This window comes from Calidris pugnax, unplaced genomic scaffold (assembly GCF_001431845.1).
Source record: "Calidris pugnax isolate Ruff unplaced genomic scaffold, ASM143184v1 scaffold54, whole genome shotgun sequence".
NCBI classification, from domain to species: Eukaryota; Metazoa; Chordata; class Aves; order Charadriiformes; family Scolopacidae; genus Calidris; species Calidris pugnax.
The window spans coordinates 8,641,566-8,661,025 of record NW_015090864.1 but is presented as its reverse complement, the minus strand read 5'-3'; the positions used below and the strand labels follow the sequence as shown (position 1 = coordinate 8,661,025).

General features: G+C 37.5%; 1 protein-coding gene across 1 annotated transcript in view; it reads right to left on the bottom strand.

Moving 5' to 3' along the window:
• Positions 1-3,073: 3,073 nt before the first annotated feature.
• UBE3C (ubiquitin protein ligase E3C) overlaps positions 3,074-19,460 on the bottom strand; it is a 77,669-nt gene continuing 61,282 nt past the window's right edge. The window contains exons 20-23 of the mRNA XM_014945014.1: positions 13,287-13,475; positions 13,123-13,189; positions 12,113-12,243; positions 3,074-6,953 (exon numbers count right to left, since the gene is read on the bottom strand). Coding sequence (XP_014800500.1) covers positions 6,783-6,953; positions 12,113-12,243; positions 13,123-13,189; positions 13,287-13,475 — 558 coding nt within the window. The 3' untranslated portion in view covers positions 3,074-6,782. The remainder of the gene's footprint in view (positions 6,954-12,112; positions 12,244-13,122; positions 13,190-13,286; positions 13,476-19,460) is intronic.

The following is a 19,460-nucleotide window of genomic DNA, read 5'->3' as shown; positions in this document are numbered from 1 at the left end:
GGACTGCTGCTTAATGCATCCAGTTTTTCTATTTACAGATTTACAGATTCTATTTTTGGTATTAGCAAAGAATATGAGCATATGTATCAAAGACTGTTCTCACATCATTTAATTATAGTACTACTGGCAAAGTAATTCTGGAAAGTGCCACTTAATTAAATATAAGCATTAACTTTTTGCTGATAGCTTATCAGAAACAATTAGACTTGAAATATGGGCAATACACCTAATGTTTAAAACTCTAAGTAGAAGCATTAAAAGCACAAAATAACCAATTTTCATTAGCATTCTCCAGAGTTTTTCTGCCGAGCACAACCTCCTTTTTCCTTGGTATGAAGCTTCTCTGGTAACCAAGAGGCTGCAAATTTACCTGGACTCATCTTTGTCAGCAAAAGCCTGAGCCGAGTGGATGTTTTTGAAAGTGGTTGAAACATTTCAGGATAGTTGGGGGTTTTGCCCATTCCTCATGAAGTATAAGGTCTGTTCTACTGCTTATTTGGGGTGTGCAGGCAACAAGCTAACAACTGTTGTGGGCTGTCAGAAGATCTCACAGCTTACGGCAAGTGCTTATTCTTTGCAAGGACAGCTTGATCAGCACTTATATTCATTAACTCGACTGTGGATATGCTTTCTTATCCATATGCCAGTGCCAAATATTAGTTAATTCTATGTCATTTTTCATCAATAGCCAGATAGATCTAATGGATAATTAGACCTAAAATATCTCTGCAAAACTTTGAGCTCTGCTGCTGTTTGCCTGAAAGCACAGAGGGGAAAAACAGTAAGCAGAGCTGTAATGAAAAGAATTATTCTTAATTAAAGATACAAAGGCTAGAAGGAACTAATTTCTTCAGAAGGTGTGTTTGACAACATGCAGCAAAACTACACAGCAACTGATGGGAGATGCTTTTCCGAGATCTAACATTTGGGTAAGCAGAAGTAGCAAGATGATCTGAAATAACACCATCTGGTGAATGCCTGTTTCCTTCTTCAGCGATCAAGAGCTATGTGTAACTATAAACAGAGAATAAAATAATGCAAAACTACTTTTCAGTCAAATGTTACACAGAATGAACTAACAGCTGCTCTGAGAACGCAGGAAAGAATGGTCTTAAATATAGTAGGACATTTAAGCAAGCTGCTCCTATAAATACTTTAACCCTGCAAAGAGAGTCTATGTCTTCTGCAGAGCTGTGGACAGGTAAACTTAGTCCCAGGCTGGAGAGCACAGAAACACAGAATCATAGAATGGTTCAGGTTGGAAGGGACCTTAAAGATGAACGAGTTCCACCCCCCTGCCATGGGCAGGGACACCTCCCACTAGATGAGGTTGCTCAAAGCCCCATCCAGCCTGGCCTTGAACACCTCCAGGGATGGGGCAGCTATTCCGGCAATAAAACATAGCAATGATTTAACCCTCACACAAGAGATGTTCATCCCTTAACGGCTTGAGAACAAGCCTGTAGCAATCTGTGTGTGCCTTTATGCACAAGCAGTCCCGTTGCACCAGTCAGAATTCCCACATTTCTCCTGTCTGACATGCTTTGCTGGATTGCACCAAGCACCAGACTACCCAGCTATGGTAGAAGACAGCTGAATCACAGGAGTTAGTCCAACAAATTGCGCCTTCAGAAGAAGTGAATAAGCATTGAGATGATTTAATATTCAGCATTAGTCCAAGCTCAGCAGAAAATGACCTGGGGTTCCTGGGAGGCAAGTTGAGGATGAGCCAAAAAGGTGCCCTTGCAGCAAAGGTGGCCAACAGCCCCCTGGGCTCTATGAGGAAAAGCACTGCCAGCAGGCTGAGGGAGGTGATTCTTCTCTGCACAGCACTGGTGAGGCACATCTGGAGTGCTGGGTCCAGTTCTGGGCTCACCAGTATGAGAGATGGACATGCTGGAAAGTCCAGTGCAGGGCCACAAATACCATTAAGGTTTTGGAGCACTGATCAGGTGAGGAGAGGCTGAGAGGTCTGGCATTGTTCAGCCTGGAGAAGGCTCAGGTTCCTCTTCGTACTGCCCAGTGACAGAACAAGAGGCAATAAGCACAAACTGCAATATGAGAAATTGTGTTTAAACCTGATTAATGGTGTTTTTTGGTAAAGGTGATTGAAAACTGGAATAGGTTGCCCTGAGAGGTTGTGGAGTCTCCATTCACTGAGATATTCAGAACTCCTCTGGGCAAGGCAGCCTGCTATAGGTAGACTAGGTAATCTTGAGGACTAGGTAATCTCCAGACACTCCTGCTGACCTCACCCATTCCATGTTCTTTGAAATAGATTAAAATGGTGTAACTTCATCATCACCTTTTGCCTTGTGCTGTCTTTCTGCACACATCAGAAATTTTATGAGCTTTCCAGACTACCTGATACATACTGAAACCAGGGCAGATATCTGGGCGCTTGTGTTCTATTCATGCTAGGAATTAGCCTCCTACAAGAGTTTTCTTTAATTTTCTGTTTACCACATACATTTTTACTGGCAGACAAGCTGAAGCATATATATTTGTAAGTATTCCAAAATAAACACGCACAATACTAATGTTATAAACACTATCGTGGAACTAAAAGTGTATTTAGCAAAGAAAATAACAGAAAAGCAAAGGGAAGCAGATAATTGTATTTATCAAAGGAGATAGAAAATAAGTTACAGCTTCAGAGGGCCCACAAGTGATAAAATTCCAGAAGCTGAAAGAGATGTTTTTATGTGTTTGCTGAGTGGCATTCTTCACTATGAATTAGAGCTTCTCATCTTTTTATCCAAGGAGGGAGTTTCGTTCTTTCCAAAGGTTCTGCAGAAGCACATCAGTGCATCTCACAGCAGTGATCCCAGCCACGCTGCTTCAAAGACACCGAAACAAGCCAAACCTTTCTGTTGCTGTTTGACTGACACAGCAGGAGCTTCAGAGCTCGGAAACTGAAGTTACAAATCATCCCAAAGCAGTGGCAACTTCAACACCAACAAAGAGTTAATATCGGCTTCCCTTTTAGAACCTATTCAGCACCATCAATCTTTAGCAAGAGAACACCAAATTTACTGCAAAAAAAATGAAAGAAAAGAGTGTTTCTGCAAAGTTTCAAGAAAACTCAAATTATTTTATTCACAAAAGCAGAAGTCAATAAAAATATAGATATCCTGATCAGTTTTACAGACCATTTCTTCTCGCCTTCACTGACAGGCAAAGCATCATGAAAAAAAATAGTAACAAGCATTTACATCACAAACCATTATTAACACAGATCCATGTATATGAGCAAATGTTTTAAAGTTTTTGCATATAATTATAAATACAAATAAAATTACAGCTCCAACAAAACATTCCAAGAAAAACAGCTCTCTTGTTTTTTCCTTTTTGCTTCTGTGCTGTACTGTTTTTCAGTGGTGAAAAAGAGTATGTGCTGTCTCACTGGCATTTAACAAATAGCTTTTGGGTTAAACTGAAATTTAGCATGAGCTCACTGCACTCCGTGGAGTCTTTTCTGTGAATTCCAAACCCCTTTATAGATCAAATTAGGATCTTGTGCTAGATTACTCAAGTGATGCCAAAAAAACAGTCCACATTGCTACTAGTAGCATCAGGAAGCTCATTTTTTTTAAATTATGGAGCACCCCAGTCAAAAATAACTGAAGATCTCCTTGTTGTTCAAAGCAAACTTCTATTGGCTCAGTGTTTACACGTGGAACTTAGAGCCAAATCTTTCCTCTTTTGTAGACATAAATTCTCCCTAAAAATCACGAGTGAGTTTTGTGAAATTTATACAAGTCTGGCTTTCAGGGCCATGATGGAAGACAACTGAGACTGAGGAACGAGGCCAGTCATTTCTGGTTTGGTTTGTGGTTTCTTTTAATCCAGCTCATGTAGGACTAAACCCACATCTGGAAAAATTCTCACTGAGATAAACAGACCAACTGCTAATTTGGGGGGTTTTTTTATTCCGCTTTTTATGCCTTTTAACTTTGGAGAGATGAAGATTTTGTGATCTCTTCCATCATAAAGATAAACCTTAACAAAAATGTTTTTAAAACCATTTACAGAATTATAAAACAAAATTATTCGAAAACAAAAACCAAACAGAAAATGCTGTCACTTTTCAAAAAGCAAGTACTGACCTAGGAGGACAAAACACTGAAGCACAGAAACTGACTTTAAGGAAGGGTTGTCCTGCACAGAAAACAACTCCAAACCCTAATTATTACAGCCGTAATTTTGATGGATCAAAATCTAGAGTAACATTTTGGGTTCCTTGCACTGCAGAGTGCTGCCTGCCTCTGCCTACCTAAACTCCGGGAGCATCACAACTGGGAGAGAGTTCACCCTGCTTTTAAAAAACAGAAAATCCATTTTCATATATAAACAATTCTTGCTACATAAGAGCTAAAAGAGGTCGTTTAGACCACTTAGCTCCTCAGGACATGATTAACTATACCTATATTGTTTGTCATACCTTTATCGCCTGTTCCTTAAAATATCCAGCAATAGATCATTGAAAAGCAGGGATTTGTGCTTCATCCTGACTACAGAAAAACAGCTGAGGGTCAGAATTCAAAGCACCCGTTGCCGAAGGAAAGCCCTACCCTCTTCTTATTGCAGTCTGGCTACTGCAGGTGGTGTAAGCTGCCGCAGCAGGGATTTGCACCTCGCTGCCTGCAGAGTGAAATCTCAGCTGCAACCCCACAATCCAGTAGGGCAAAATTTCATACTTAATGTACAGAATATACAAAACAAGATCACCGAGTTCTATATACCGAAGAAATAAAGAGTCAAGAGTATTTTCAGCAAACTCAAATTCTCTTCTGAAGTTTTCTTACATGACTACACCTGTATCTGCAACTCGGATGCCGGCGACGGGCAGGAACAGTGTTCACCGTCTCCTTTTCCCCAAGCAGAAAGCCTGCTTTACCAGCCACGGCTACTGGGCATGACTCCCAACACGATCTTCAAAATACAAATATTCAATAGGAAATTTAATTTTACAAAATACAGATACAACACTACCCACAGTGTAGCAAAATAACGGGATCGAAAAATAATTTCAAAATATTTAAAGCATTAGGTTCTAAAATAAATAATGCTATCTAAAAGAAGTGTTCAGGTTTTGCAATTAGAGGAGGCAATTCCACTATTACTGATCTCTTTTTCAACTTCTTTACAAGTTCCATAATTTATGTAGAAAAATATACAAGAAAAGAATTTGGGGATAAAGAATAGGTTGGGTATGTAATATTTAACATAAATAAAAAGCCTAAAGCAAAACCAAAAAGAAAACCAATCGTTTTATTTCTGTACATCACGACTACAAATAGCATTTTAACACTTCATTTATTACTCAAATTAAGAAATTATACATTTTTATACGGTTACTAGTAAACATCTCAAAATCACTCGGTTTCCCCACCTTTAAAAGGATATTGCTGGTTACTGCTTATTAAATATTAAATCCAACAGAGTTTCCAGTAACAGCAAAATATTTTTTTGCATAAGAGATGAATACAAATTTGATTGTAACTTTTGATGATTTAAAATATAAAACTAAGGTTCAGAGGGATGCACTTATGAATCTGAACAGTTTGAACTATAGTTCCTTTTTAAAACTGACTGCAGTTTGCATACGAATACCCAACAATGTGCCTACTACTAGAGGATCAGTTCCTTCCAAATGAAAGCAATTGTTTTTCTCATATATCGAATTATATTAAGCAGCATATCCCCACCTACTTTTTCTTAGCAGAAATACCGCAGGCAGATGGATATAGAAGCTGTTTAATCACAAAAAAAAAGATGGGACTAGTGTCTACGGCACAGATATGGCATTTAAGATGAAAAGAAATGACAGGGGAAGGGAATGTGAACACCACAGGCTTCAAATATAAAAGATAAAGCCTGATAACTTTGGTTCAAATAATTTTAATAGTTGTTACATGTATATTTTTCCAAAGTGATGACTTTTGTATGTACTGTTTATGCAATAGGAGTCTGATACATTGAAAAAAAACAACAAAAAAAAAAACTCTGTACAGGCACAAAAGAGAGAAACAGAAGAGAGGAAATATGGATAGTCACATCCATTTACGACAGTGTTCAAGTGGTAATGACGCAGCCAAAGATTGAACTTAAAATAATGCAAATCCGATTTCTCCAAGGTATTTCAGAAAGCACAAATGGAATATTATAAATGTTTTATCTCAGTGCCTACCATCTTGAGGGAAGGTAGTATATAAAACAAAATCAGTTCTGCAAAACTATGATTTGTAAACAATTCTACAACGTAAGTAAAGATGTCAGGTTATCGGTAATGAGCATTTTCATCCTCTCAGTTCTGGGATATCTGCAAACATCTGCTTCGCTTCCATCTAAAAGATTAATTACAGGATGTTAGCCCTGTCTTGTCCCAATGTGCTGCACGGTACACAACTTTATTGCCAGTTTGTGAAATTATTTATGTTTGAACAGCACAAAGCCAAAGCTTCATCTTTGGTTCATTTCACTGAGATGTCACTGTTCTTTAAATGTCCTCTTTCTTCACATAAACACAGAAAACAACCACACTGCACACGGCATTCATTTTTTTGAATCATAAAGCAGTGTCAATGTAATATTAATTAATGAAAGCTAACTAAGAAATCGTGTTTAAAAATGAAACCTATTTGAGGACATTTGATAAGACACAAGAGCTGCAGAAATCTAGACAGAATTCCCTTAAAACTGCTTGGGTTTGGGTGCTGCTTGTAGAGTAGGCACTGGTTAGTTCCTCTGCAGATCATCCAAACGAGCATCAGTTCGACTCAGCTCAGTTCAAATCCAGCAGCACATTCAATGGCATAAAGAAGTTTGCTTCGCATAAGATTTTCATCATAAAACTCGGGAAGCTTCAGCAAGTTCATGCAGGTACTGGCAGTAGGCAGCCTGTCTAAATCAGATCCTCCATTGTGAATGCAAAATGCAGGATACAGCTCCTGAAAAATGCAACAGGAAAACATGTATCAAAAAATACATACAAGCCAAAACCTACCCTGTAACAGCTGGCACAGATTTCTAGAAATAAATTATTAGGTTAAAATCCACCACAGTAGCATATTCATTTTCTTTCATTCCTGGTGGCCCGCAAAGCACTCTTGAATTGTACAGTGCTTCCCTCCACGCTGTCACCACCAAATAATTTGCAAAACAAAGTAATTTTTCCAGTTCTAAGGAAAAAAATAATGATTTGTTTGTTCATGTACTCTATTCTGCAAACTTATGATGCTACAGAAACAGTGAAACACAAAATGGAAATAGTAGTACAGCAGCATGCAAGAAATTTCTGTTGTATTTGGGAGAAATAACTGGGACTCACAACTTCAGACTCCCCTCACAAACCCTTCCAGATGCCCATGGGAGCTGTTTGTTCCGTAGGACCAGGAAAAGGCCGGGTTCCTCCTACACTGTGGTTTCTGACAGTGAGACACCTGACCACAGGGCACTACAGAGCACTAGCAGTAACAGGGGTAGATGGAAAAGGATGTTCTGTCACATTTGAATGACAAATAATATTTGTCACTACATAACAACATGGCTTCTTCAGAGCATTACACTTTCTGGTTTTTTCTTTCCGGGCAGGGAAGACATTGTTTCTGCATACACAAAAAAATCCCAACAGAGACAATTTTGCTCTAGCTAATGAAGTGATGTGCTGTGCCAATTTTACATACAAATTCTCTGTCATGTTAAAGTGATGCTCCGTGGAGAAAGATGATGAGTAAGTGACCAGATCTAAATACAAATTATAGTAAGTACCACATCCATTTCTTTGTGACAGCCAACAACCACCACAAAAAAAACCCAAACAAATAAACAAACCATGATCAAGCAGACCCTTTCAGCACTTTCCTTCCAGAGCTTTAGTTTGTTAGAATACCCCAACATATAAAAGAAATAATTCAAGTGGATAAGTATCAAGCCATCATTTTCCTTCTACTCACCACAACATACAATGATCATTTATTTCTCTGTTAAAATCAATTGTCTGAGAGAACACTAAAGGCATTTCTTGCCCTAAAGCAAGCCTACAACCTATGATTTTCAAGACAAACAGTACTAATGACTTCAGTGGATTTGTTCATGTGTAAGATTAAGCAAGTATTTACACTGCCATGGTCTAGAACTCTGAATCAAAAGGTACTTTATATTCTCCAAATAAAGCAAATAAAGATCTAACTTTATTTAAAGCAATTAGATTTGGTGTTTCTTCACAGAATGATTATAAAGTCCCTCAGCTGTTACTGGGATGATATAAATGTGCATAGTGACTCAGTAATTATACAAACTTGTCAAACCCTGATTATTCTTCTGATGTGATAACTACTGATCTGAGGAATAGATTTTTAACACATTGTGTATGTAATATTTAATTGTTTTAGTAAAATGTGGTGGGTTTTTTTCTCTTCTGAGAAAGAGTATAGTGAAAAAGATATTTATTTGTTACCTCTAAAGCACTGCTTTTGCTGGCAGGAAAGTATTAATTTTATCAAATGCTCACCTGAGGTAAAAGAGCTGTGATTTTAGAAACTGAGAAAAAAAATCCCAGCTCCAAAGGCAGGTCAATTAGATTCTAAGCTAAATTATTGTTCAAATGGAGGCCTTAAAAAGTATTTCATGGCTAAAATGCTGCATTTTTAGTGTTCCTTTCAAAATGCTAATTGAATTCCCCTACTTTAGCTTTAAAAATGGAAAAATGAAGTTCTAAATTGAAATGTCATGCCAAGGGCACCATTTGTTGCATAATTAAATACTGCACAGCGGGAAACTGCAATAGTTTGGAAGTGAAAAGTATCATCAATTTATTATGTGACCTGATTGGAACTTAACAATTTTCAACCATGCTTTAATGATTTTTTTTCTGTCTGTAACAATCACATTTATTAAACTTATTAAACTTTAATTAGCTTTCGGAAATGTTATTTTAAGTCTGAATCTGACAGTGAGAGTTTAAAATTTTTCAGTGATGCAAAGCCAGTCTGTGCCATCTATAAGCTCTGAATGCCAGGACATTTCCTTATCTTAAGGTGCACTAACTTTAAGAAAAAGTGAAGGTTCCACAATACAAAGCATGCAGAAGATTTCAGAGTGAGAACCTGAAGTTGTGTTCCTCTCAGAAAAACGTAGCACCCATATTAAAACTTTAAACAAATTTTGAGGATGGCTTGTGTTAACATCTACCATCAATACTGCTATATCCAGACAGTTATTTGGCTGGGAATATTCAGAGCGAAGACCCTGCGCTCTTCACTTTCAAAGTTCTAAACAGCACACTGTCACAGGCCACCCAGATGTTATTGCTGATGACAATGCCAGTTACCCACTTCCTTTTCTGGCAAACATTTCCTGGCAAACCCCTGCTTTGTTGGTAAATCCATGTTAACAAGCTACTGCTGGAAGCACCAGGCAAGTACTGACCTAACTCCCGCTCGGTGCTGCCCAGCAGAGCAGCAGTAAGGCCTTTTCACTCTGCTTTCTGGTGCCAAGACTGTTGCACGTGGCTGAGCTTGCAAGTCCATTGCACAGTAAATTAATCTTTTAACTTACTGCTATCATGCTGAAAATTTGATGACTATTTTACTTCCACTTTTTCCTAGCCAAGTGTGTTAAAGTCTGGTTCTGGTCTATCTCCCAAGTACACACACAAACTTCAACTTTCCACATATGGTTTCACTACATCCTGTTGCCAACGTGTCACTGTCAGCATTAGTATTTTTAGACTTTTGATTCACTTCCTCCATCTCTTCAAATGTCAGGCTGGCTACCTCCGAGCTGGGTAACTACATCTGCATTTCCTGCTCTCCCCTTGTAATTAAAAAGCATGACAACAAACGGAGACTTCTCTCTACTTTGTTTCCACACAATTGCTTCCCTGTTCTCCCCTCGTGACACGACTGATCTGCATTCTTCTCTCTTGGTCTCATCCCACAGGTTTCTAATTGTTCTTCCCACTGTCCCATAAAACCCTGTTTGTCACTGTACGGTGATATTCACCCAGACTTGGAGAGTTTAAGAGCAATGTTTGCAGGCGTTTAAATAACCCATCACAGAAATCAATCAACGAGTGCCCTGGATAGGATTCACGTGATTTAACAGCCATTGCTGCTGTCTCAACACCCACATGTAGTCACCCCAGGCTCTCTCTACTGTTCAAGGGGATGTAGCGAGTATGTTTTGTGGAATCTAAGACACGATTCATTTCATCTTGAAGCAGACACATGGAACAAACTGACAAATTACCAACTGAAAGTCCTGATTCCTCTCCTAGGTGTCTATAAAAGAGCATAGCTGAGATACAGAATATACTGTGCCTATCCACTCGCCAACAGCACCACTGGTTAAGCCACCAGGAGTATTCTTTCCTCACCTGTAGCAACTGATCTACATCCTACTGTATGACAGCCCACATATGCTTTTATGTATTTTAAATCAGTCAAATGGCAAAGGTCTGCAACGGAGAGCGCTGCGACTGCAGTATCAGAGTGTCGTCTTGCCTGTTTTCCAGAGGAAAACTGTTTTTTTGAGAAAAGTAAATCATCAAAAGTTTGAAGAAGAAAAACAGTGCTAAGTACTACAAACATCTAAGTTGTGCGTGGAAGAGGAAGGTGGGGTTTCTGTTTCATTTTTTACTTCTGACATCTTTACCACGTGTCACCCCCAGGACACATCACAGGAAACGGCTCAATTCCTAGAGCCAAGAAGTTGTTTTTCTAGTATTTGCCTTCCAAGTATTCTTTTAAATGCCAATTAAAAAAAAAAAAAAAAAACAAAACCTAAAAAAAACCCCAGCTCCCAAATACAAACAAAACAAAACAAAAAACCAACAGCAACAAAACAAGACTCCACCAGAAGGAACTTTCACAGTATGATTAAAGAAGAAATTGTGCAAAATTTCAAGTATGTTGTTTCCATCTCCAGACTGTCAAGTATACCTGAATTCCTTGTTCCTATATAAAATGTTAGTATCTGTCCCTGAAGTACTTCTCCAATGCCAAAAGGTTCATTCAACACCACTTGTTTTACAAAACGGCTAATAAACCTTCAGGACTTACACAATATCTGCATTCATTTCTTATGGGTTCATCTACCCATTTTACCTAATAAATGTACGAAATTAGTAATTATCCACTGCTAATTAAATATTGTATCACAGTAGCATCTAATGGGAAAATTTACTAAGTACAGGTAATTCAAATTTTGTTTAGCAACAAATCTTATTCTTACTTGTAAGCAACCGGATGACACAATGCCTGTATTTATGTTCCACAAAAAACCACCTTTGCATTAATTTTACTGAAGAGTACATCCTGTTTACAGTAGTAAACATGCTGCTAACCACTGTACTGAAGGTGATGGTGTTGCTATGAAGCAATTTAATTCTTTTATTTTCTTACAGAAAAGCACTGAATATTCCTACATTTTAGGGGAAATGAGGCCCATGGTTGGTTCTTTGCCAGAATTTTGCAGCCGAACTGAAACTCACGGGCAGAACATGCCCAGAACTTAATTTCAAAATGTCTTCAACTTGCCTTGTCCTCTCTTTATTTTTATAAGCAGTACATGGAAGTTTCCTTCATACTTAAGCTTTACTGTAAGTAGCAATCTAAAGATAGCAGCAAAATAATTAGATTCAAAAGTTAACGAGCTGTGACCCTGTAAGCAGATAAATGGTAATTAGAAGGAAACAACACATCTCCCACTTCAAATGGTTAATTTAAGAGGTTTAAATTTAATAGCTGCTTTTATACCCTGAATCTTCTTTTGCCTGATTTAAAAGACATTATTCTTAACTCAACCTGTTCCTTGAAACTGGTAGGAGTGCTTCAGCAATGTGAAATGGCAGCAAGGATCTTCCATGACAAGGAGTAAGCGCTCTAACCAATGTGGTTTTAGGCTCATCAAATTTTGCAGTTAAAATAGAAAACAACAGAACAATATTTTATGAAATATTTTAAAACTACACTCATTGTACGTGCAAGTGCAAACATTGAAGCTGTTTCTGTAGTCACAGATGAACATTCTTCTCAAATTGTAAATGTCCACAGACAAGAGAAGCTCGTATCATAATCTGTGGTATCTACAGAAACTTGACATGTACCTTAAACCCCAGAAGAGGTGGTCGAGAGCAGCTTGTTACAAACTTCAGTAATTTGCGTTTCTCTTCATCAGTGAAGCTTTCTACAACTCTCCAGAATATTTTAATTACAGGATGGTCTGCTGTGTAGCCACCTATAATGAAATTTAAATTATTTATGAGTACAATAGTTTTATGTAAGAAATGAATTATTTAGAAAACAGGCATCAATCCTGAAAAGCCTGGGGAAAATATTAAAATGAGCAGGCTTACACTGCCAATACCAGTCTCTATACATCTGTTTGATCACTGCATTTTCAGTTTCTCATTCATTACTTACCTATGGCTACTATTTCCCTCAGCTTCTTAACTGCAGTTTTTGTCACTGAATCCTACTTGTTTATTTTAAATGACCTTATTTAGTTTAGCATTTACCTGGTGACATTGGATTACTGCCTTCTACTCCAAGAGCCTGCAAAACCTGCAAGACTCAGGATGTTATTTAATGAATCAACTTACTTTGAGGTAAGCTCGGATGTGCAGTGATGATATAGTAGCTACTTTTTGATTACATTCATGATAAATGCAGGGTCAAATTAAGTAAGAACCCTTGCATTTCTCACAAGGAAAAAAAGTATGAGCTCTCTCTTCAGGCTGTCTGAGAAATGGTAAGTATCTGAATGTGGCGGTAGAAACAACCGTCCCAAAGTAACTTGCAGACTTATTTTCAGGGCAACCAGATACAACATTGACTAACATCCATTTAGAAAAGGAATTACATGTCTTCTAATTATCTGGCTATAAACTTGTATTTAAATGTACAAACAAAATAAGCTGCATACCTGTATCTCCCAGCATTTATAAAACCAGGTTGTAATTTTACCCAATCTTTTGAAATTCAGGCCTATCTACAAAGTTTGGTCAAAGTTACGAATGACCCTACAGCTTTTATTTAAAAGCTAGGATAAAAAGCAAGTTTATTTATTCCTGAGTCAGTCATAATACATCTTTTTATTTAAATAAAATATACTCACCTGAATAGTTTGTGAAAGATTTAAGGTCATCCAAACTAATGGGAACCTGGGCACCAGAAATCAGAACCTAATAATGAAGGAAGTTAGGCAATTACATTACAGGCAAGAATTAGCATTTATTTCTGTTTAAAGCAATCGCTTGCTGCAGTTTTAAGCAGAATTACCTGTATTTCCTGTTGATCAAACATTCGAAGCCATTCAAGATTCACAACATTGGCCAGTCCCTGACGGAAAGCAAGGCAATGCTGTCGGATTTGCTTGTTTAACCTGTAGTCTGCCACCAGATGGATGTACGCGATTCGGTTGGCGCTGGTAACAGGAATGTCTTTTCCACCGGGCTTCAGCTCAACCACCTATAAACATAACCATTTTCATCATCTTGGCAAAATTTAATTCGGTATGCTGTAACCATAAAATTGAAATGCAAAACGTTCTAGTAAATGATGCATATATTTGAAGTTTACTAGAATATACTCAAGAATATTCACCTCAAAATAATATAAAAGATTATGACAAGTGATAAAGGTTTTGTTTACTCCGAAGAGCCCATTCTATCTCATCCAGTTCTTAGACCTACACCTCCAGCTGCTAATGCAGCTGACTGCATGGCCTCATGGTTAAATACCAGAAAGCAGATTCAGCCTCTTTTATAGGAGGACTGTGTGTAATACTAAATTCACCACTGCAAGCCAGACTGAAACTCAGATGAAACTCTTCCCCTTGGCAAGCTCACCCACCCCTGGCTTCACCGGTGCTGTTAAGTGCCTGGAAGAGCCAGTAGCCCGTATAAGCACAGATCTCACACAAAGCACTCTCCTCCCAGTTGGACTAGAAAAGCTCTGCTTGACTGCCCAGGCTCTTCCCTAACTGTTAAGTGATCGTGAATTCTGCAGGATCACACCACGGCAAAAGTAATGTCTACTGAGTCAAAATTAAGATTCTGATACAAGCCTAATTGACAGAACAATAAGCATTCACAATTCCTACTGTTGAAAATCCAAGCTATACATGTGCAGTTCTTTCAACAAAAATACAAAACAAAAAAATCAAGCCTTGTTTTTCTGCTGAGAAGTTTTTGTCCTTCAAGTACACTGAGATACCTCAGCATGGAAGAATTGGTAATGAAAAAAACAAAACAAAGATACTGTAATTGCACTAAGATATAAACCAGAATCAACAGTAGTTGTTATTAAAACACTCCTGACCTTGACATATTCTACTTTTTATTACAGGATGATAATTTTGCTCAGTAGTAGCGAAATCTGAAAGGATTATTTGAGTAATAAGAGAAGGATTAAAAAAAAAAACTGAAAAGCTGAGATACAGTCACCTTCTGAAGCCTTCAGAAAAAAGTCTGGTTTTCTACACTTTGGAGTCTGCAATTTTTTATTTTTTTATTTAATTAATAATTTATTTATTTAATTAAATTTCAGTTTGTGATAACAATCACATCTTTAGAGTGCAGGGAATTAAGCATGTGAATAGCTTCTCTTGTAACATCCTACTTAATGTCAGCTGCTCCAGTACTAAGCAAAATGCAGTCACAAGATCAAAAAATTGCAGTGTCTTTGAGCTTTCAGATTTTTACTTGATTCATAGGTTTTTAAGGCCAAAAGAGAACATTAAGATCTGTGAATCTGACCTCTGAGATAACATGGGCCAGAGGATTCTGTCTAGAGATTCCTGTATTTAACTCAATAAATCCACAGATGAGTTAGAGCACATTTTTTAGAGAGACAGGCAATCCTGGTGTAAGCCCTCCATGTGATGGAGTATTTACCACTTCGCTTGATACACTAGAACCATCTGAATTACAATAGGTGTTAAAAATGTGTCTTCCTACTTTAATCCTTCAGCTGCAGGCTTCTTGATTTTGTTACACCTACAGTAAAAACCCCCATCAATACCCCACCATCTCTGGGTGTAGGTAGTACTGACAATTTTCAAATCCTACTCCCTGAAGAATTAAGTAACATGAAGGTGCCAGTTTAGCTGACTCTTTCACACCCTCCACACATAAGCTTGCTCCCTTCTGAGCGAGTCCCCTTCCACCAGAACCATGGACCCCAGAGGCCAGATGGTTTCTTCTGGGGAGAAGAATTCCACTTCGAGTCCAATGGGTAAAGTTTGTTCATACCGATTTTTCTTATTTCAATAGTGCACTACAGCTTAACCAGCTCTTTACCTTCCTCCTCAATTATTTCCATGATGTATTACTTATGGGCAAAAACTTCATTAATCTTCCTGGAGACTTTTTCACAGAACTGAAATAAGTCATGTTCCTTTAATTTCCTCCTAAAACACACTCTTTTACGAAGCCTAACAAGATCAGAAAGCTTTCTCTTACTCTTATTTAAATTCCTGTCCTCTTTAGTGTTGCAGGACCAGAGCTACCAATGATGTTCCACATGAACAGATCATTGCTGAGACCTCAACACTAGTAATACTTCGCTATCTGCCCACTTGCAAATTTTCTGTATTTTCTTCCCCTTAACGCTGCATTGCCACAAGTAAGACTACAGCATTCACTAATCACATTTGCTGGGGTTTTCCAGTGATCTAACTATCCATTTTCAGAGTTTGTCAACATGAGATTAATTCTACCACCATTTTGCGAAAGTATCATCACAGTCTGAAACAAAGGGACTAATGTAGCAGGAATAATATGTATTTTATGCCATAAAGGCTAAGGAGGATGTAAAACACAAGCCAGAAAATGCTAACACCTGGGCTGGCATTAATAATATAATAAACGGAGATGTAGTTCACTTTTTACTCATTCCTTGTTTTCGTGGCATTTTAAAGGGGATATTGCAGAACTCCCACTTAATCCTAAATGTCAGGAATGATTGTTGAAGAGTTTCTTTTCAAAAAGGCCACAACACAATTTATAAAATCTAAAAAGATTTATCAGCTCGCTTTTTTATTTTTATCCATCCAACATTCACCACTAGATGGCGCAAGACAGTTACACAAGACGGGCGAGAATAGAAAACTTCACAAAACGTGCAAACTTGTGTCATCACCTTATTTTCTATCTTTTATATCTAAGTTTTAAAAAAATAAAACAAACCTAACATTTTAACTTGGCTCTTTATCAATAATACATATTAACTAGAGAAGTATTCAGATGATTCAGACAATACCACAGATAACTGAATTTGATTCCATAGTCACAACGTATGTCTTCAAAATGAAAGGGAAGTATCAAAATGGGATAGAAAAGTCCCATATTTTTAAAAATCTGCACGACAAAGTGCAGATTTTTAGTGATGTGGACAGAAATATTGCATTAGGCCTCTGACTGCAGGTTAGATACACTCGAAAGTACGGCTGCACACACTTACCATTTTCTTGGCTAGAAATTCAACTACATGTTTCTGCAAGTACAATAGTACAGAAATATGCTCAACTTACATTTATATTCTTATTTAAGAAAATCACCACTGTTTGTAAAAAAAAAAGTACATCTCTATTTTACGTATGGTTGCAGTTCAAGTGAATAGTTCAAACAATTGATCATTTTCAGTATTATATCTACTGTTTTGAACATTAGCATAATAATGACATAAATAAGCAGTGAACAACATAGTATTTGTCAAGCAGAATTCAGGGGATTTATCTTCTGGTTTACTGATAATAATCTGTCACACAAAATTGCTTTGTAATGTGATTGTGAGCAGACAACGGCAACTCCGTTAGTAGACAAACTTCATGCTAGCTGCTGCTCACACAGATCTGGCAGTGGCAGCTGCTCCCCAGGATAATGGAGAAAAAGGAATGAGGGTAAAGTGGGAAATATTTTAGGAAAGAATAAGTGACCTGTCATACAGGTATTCTTTTTTTGTGTATGAAGACGTAAGACATATCTCCAGTGCAATTTCAAAAAGCACTCTTAGAGATAGTCAAGAATTCTTATAAACTTGTTTATAGGACAGATTAAAATATTTTACCTTCTCTCTTGGACTCTGATCACTTTTGTTCACATCACCCCTAAAGTTTTTCCCCATTCTGAAAACCAGTAGATAAAAGCTTGCTTTCTTTCCATGTCATCTGCCTTCCAGATGTTCAGGCAGGAGTTCCAGGTAGGAGATTGCATTTGAATGCCTAAGAATGCATTTGCCGTAAGTGTTATAAATCTGCCTGAGAAGGATCAGCCTCAACTTCAGTATATTCCTTCTGAATAACCTCCAAAATCATTCATCTAAGCCACTGTATCCTAGTAAAGAAGTTGCCAAGACAGAAACTTTCAGAATGGTTTTTAAGGCTTCAAAATTTTCTCTCAGGGAAATTTCAAGGCAAAGTACTGTCCTTTAGTGAGTCAACATATTTTCAGTAACAGCGATGGCATTCACATCTGTTTTAAAAAGCCACAGACGGTGTCCTGACACTATATGGATTTCATAGAAACTGCTGCTATATATATTATAGTGATTTTCTGGGGATTTGTGTTTCCACACTTCATTTATGGAGTCTTCTGATTACGGACTCATCTCATATTCAATCATTCCGATCCATGTAATCTCAAGAGTCAATGTTTGGGAAGACTGGCTGGAGTACAGAATCTAACGTTTCTGAAGGAAGAAGAATACATATTTGAATCTTCCTCTCTTCCCTTGGGCAACCACAAAACTCACCTTCCTCACTGAGACAGAGGGGGCAGGAAGGGAAGAAAGTCTGAAAAGAGGAGGTATTTTCTTGAATTTAACCTTCCACTTACTATAAATGTTTTATAACCACTTTATCATCACCTAATCTACAAGATAAAAGGAAAAATAAATAAATCTACACATCTACCTGAAGGTACCTGTAACTACAGGCTAACATTCTTTTGAGACATTTTTACTGACCACTATTTAATGCAGCAGATCCAACAGTTGAAGTCTAGGCTGGTATCACAGCATTAGATAGTTCTTTATCAAAAGCTAAAGCTATTTGGGGTTGGAAGATAAGGTTGATGGCATAGCTCCCCTAATTAGCAGGTCTAATGTGCAAATTATTAAGTACCTTTTTCAACTTCTGGTGAATGCACTTTGACAATAGTTTAATGGGATCTAAAAGCACATTACAGGATTGGGATCAATACGCTGATAATAGAATTTCTACCTTATATTACTGACAGAAGCAATAGAGCCCCTTTGGAATGTGTCTTTCATTGCAGATAATGCTTTTGTGCCCCAATTGCTGGATGGACACTGTCACGAGGATAGCTATTTACAATGATAGATTTATGATGCATTTCTTGGGTGCTAATTTATTAGAGGCTAAAGTGGTTGTTTAGCTGAAAACTAGAGATAATGTACATTCAACATAAGGAGTGCAAATTAAGCTCTTTTCCCAAAGTGAATTAGCCTTACCTTGACACAATTAATTAGTATGCAACGGTTACACAAGTCAAATACCAGACAAAACGTATTTATCCATATGAGGTCTATTAAGATAATGAAATGAAATATAAAAAGTAACTTGTTGCATTAAAACACAGAAGACAGTGACAAGAACCAATTAGTTCTGTTGAACTACACTAACATGCAGTCTCATTAAAAGATGGTTAATACTTCACGGATATTGTGTCCTGTCTCTAAGCATAAACAGCAATACGGGATCAGAATATTTAATTTAACTTACATTTCATTTAGTTACTCAGAAACTTGCTATTATATTTAATCTTCCTTTCAACGTTATGCCAAACAATTAAAAATCAAGTCTTGGTAATACTAGACATAGCCCTCAAGGGAATTTTAACGAACAAATTAAGCTTCTTGGCAAGAAAGCACTTTTTACAAGCTTTTGTTGCAGTAGGTAGAGCTGGACACATCTCTAACTTGGATCTCCTTGTATTTTATTTCTGAGCTATTTTTCTTTTCTGTGACCTCCTACCTTCCATGTTGAAGCAGGTTCTAACTTGCCTGGCTAATTTTTGAGGACATACAGAGTAGATGTATGAAGCGTGGAAACCACAAGCTCTCCAGAAAATATTAGATACTTCTCATTTTTAATTAGAGACTAAACTGCATTTGTATTACCTGTGATAAACAAAACTATTACTTTAAGTGCAAATGAATGGCTTTGGAATAGAAACAACAGACTTCTATTTTCTCCCAGAAAATTCTGGGTTATACTGGAAACGGTCATCTTGTGTGTCTTTCAACCAAGTAACCAAATAGATGGATGCTACAGAACTGAGTATGGGTCACTTAACAGCACATGCTGGAACAGAGCATGGGCTCAACTGTACAATATTGTACAACAGAGTAGGTGCTCTAAGAACATACATCTGTACCACATGCCTTTATTTCAAGGTTTTGAATGTTTTTCTAACAACAGTGCAGGTCAGA